Source organism: Morone saxatilis, unplaced genomic scaffold (genome assembly GCF_004916995.1).
Source record: "Morone saxatilis isolate NCDOM2014 unplaced genomic scaffold, NCSU_SB_2.0 Contig18, whole genome shotgun sequence".
NCBI lineage: Eukaryota > Metazoa > Chordata > Actinopteri > Moronidae > Morone > Morone saxatilis.
Genome location: NW_023339740.1, coordinates 11,896,591 through 11,897,209, shown reverse-complemented (window position 1 = coordinate 11,897,209; position 619 = coordinate 11,896,591). Strand labels below are relative to the sequence as shown.

At 44.1% G+C, this 619-nt stretch overlaps 1 protein-coding gene across 1 annotated transcript in view; it reads right to left on the bottom strand.

Annotated features, from left to right (window-relative positions):
- Nucleotides 1-619, bottom strand: part of fmoda (fibromodulin a) — a 3,902-nt gene that overhangs the window by 1,278 nt on the left and 2,005 nt on the right. Inside the window, exons 3-4 of the mRNA XM_035662252.1 lie at nt 460-600; nt 104-371 (exon numbers count right to left, since the gene is read on the bottom strand). Of these exons, the coding sequence (XP_035518145.1) occupies nt 104-371; nt 460-600 (409 nt within the window). The remainder of the gene's footprint in view (nt 1-103; nt 372-459; nt 601-619) is intronic.

The following is a 619-nucleotide window of genomic DNA, read 5'->3' as shown; positions in this document are numbered from 1 at the left end:
TTGATTGAGAAAAGGTTTTCAGACCCTTTAATAACTTATATATAATGTATATCATGTATGATGTGTGTACACAAATAATGAATAAAGCATGTATTTATTTTACCCTTGATCTGGTTGGCTTGGAGATAGAGGTGCTGTAGTGTGGTGCTCACTGGGGGGATTCTCTCCAGTTTATTGAAGCTCAGGTCCAGCTCCACCAGCCCAGTCACATTAAAGGTGTTGGGAGGGATACCCTTGTCTGTTAGCTGGTTGTGGGCCATCCTTATGTACTGCAGCTGAGTGAAACGGCCCAGGAAGCTCTCTGGTAGAGAATCAATAGAGTTGGACTCCAGGTAGAGTTGGTGCAGAGGTTCAGGAAGTCCCTCTGGGACCTGGGATCAGTTAATGAAAATATTGTGGGAGCACTAAAGATTATCCATTTACTTACTGGGGCATTTGCAAACAGATACACACAATTACCTTTGTCAACTTGTTGCCGCTGATGTCCAGCAGTGTGAGGGATTTCAGTGCCTTCAGTGATGTGCCCACCTCACTAACAGTGTTGTCATGGAGATACAGAATAGTGAGGTTATCCATTCCCTCGAGGTCTGCAGGGATTACCTAGGCAACAGTATAAATA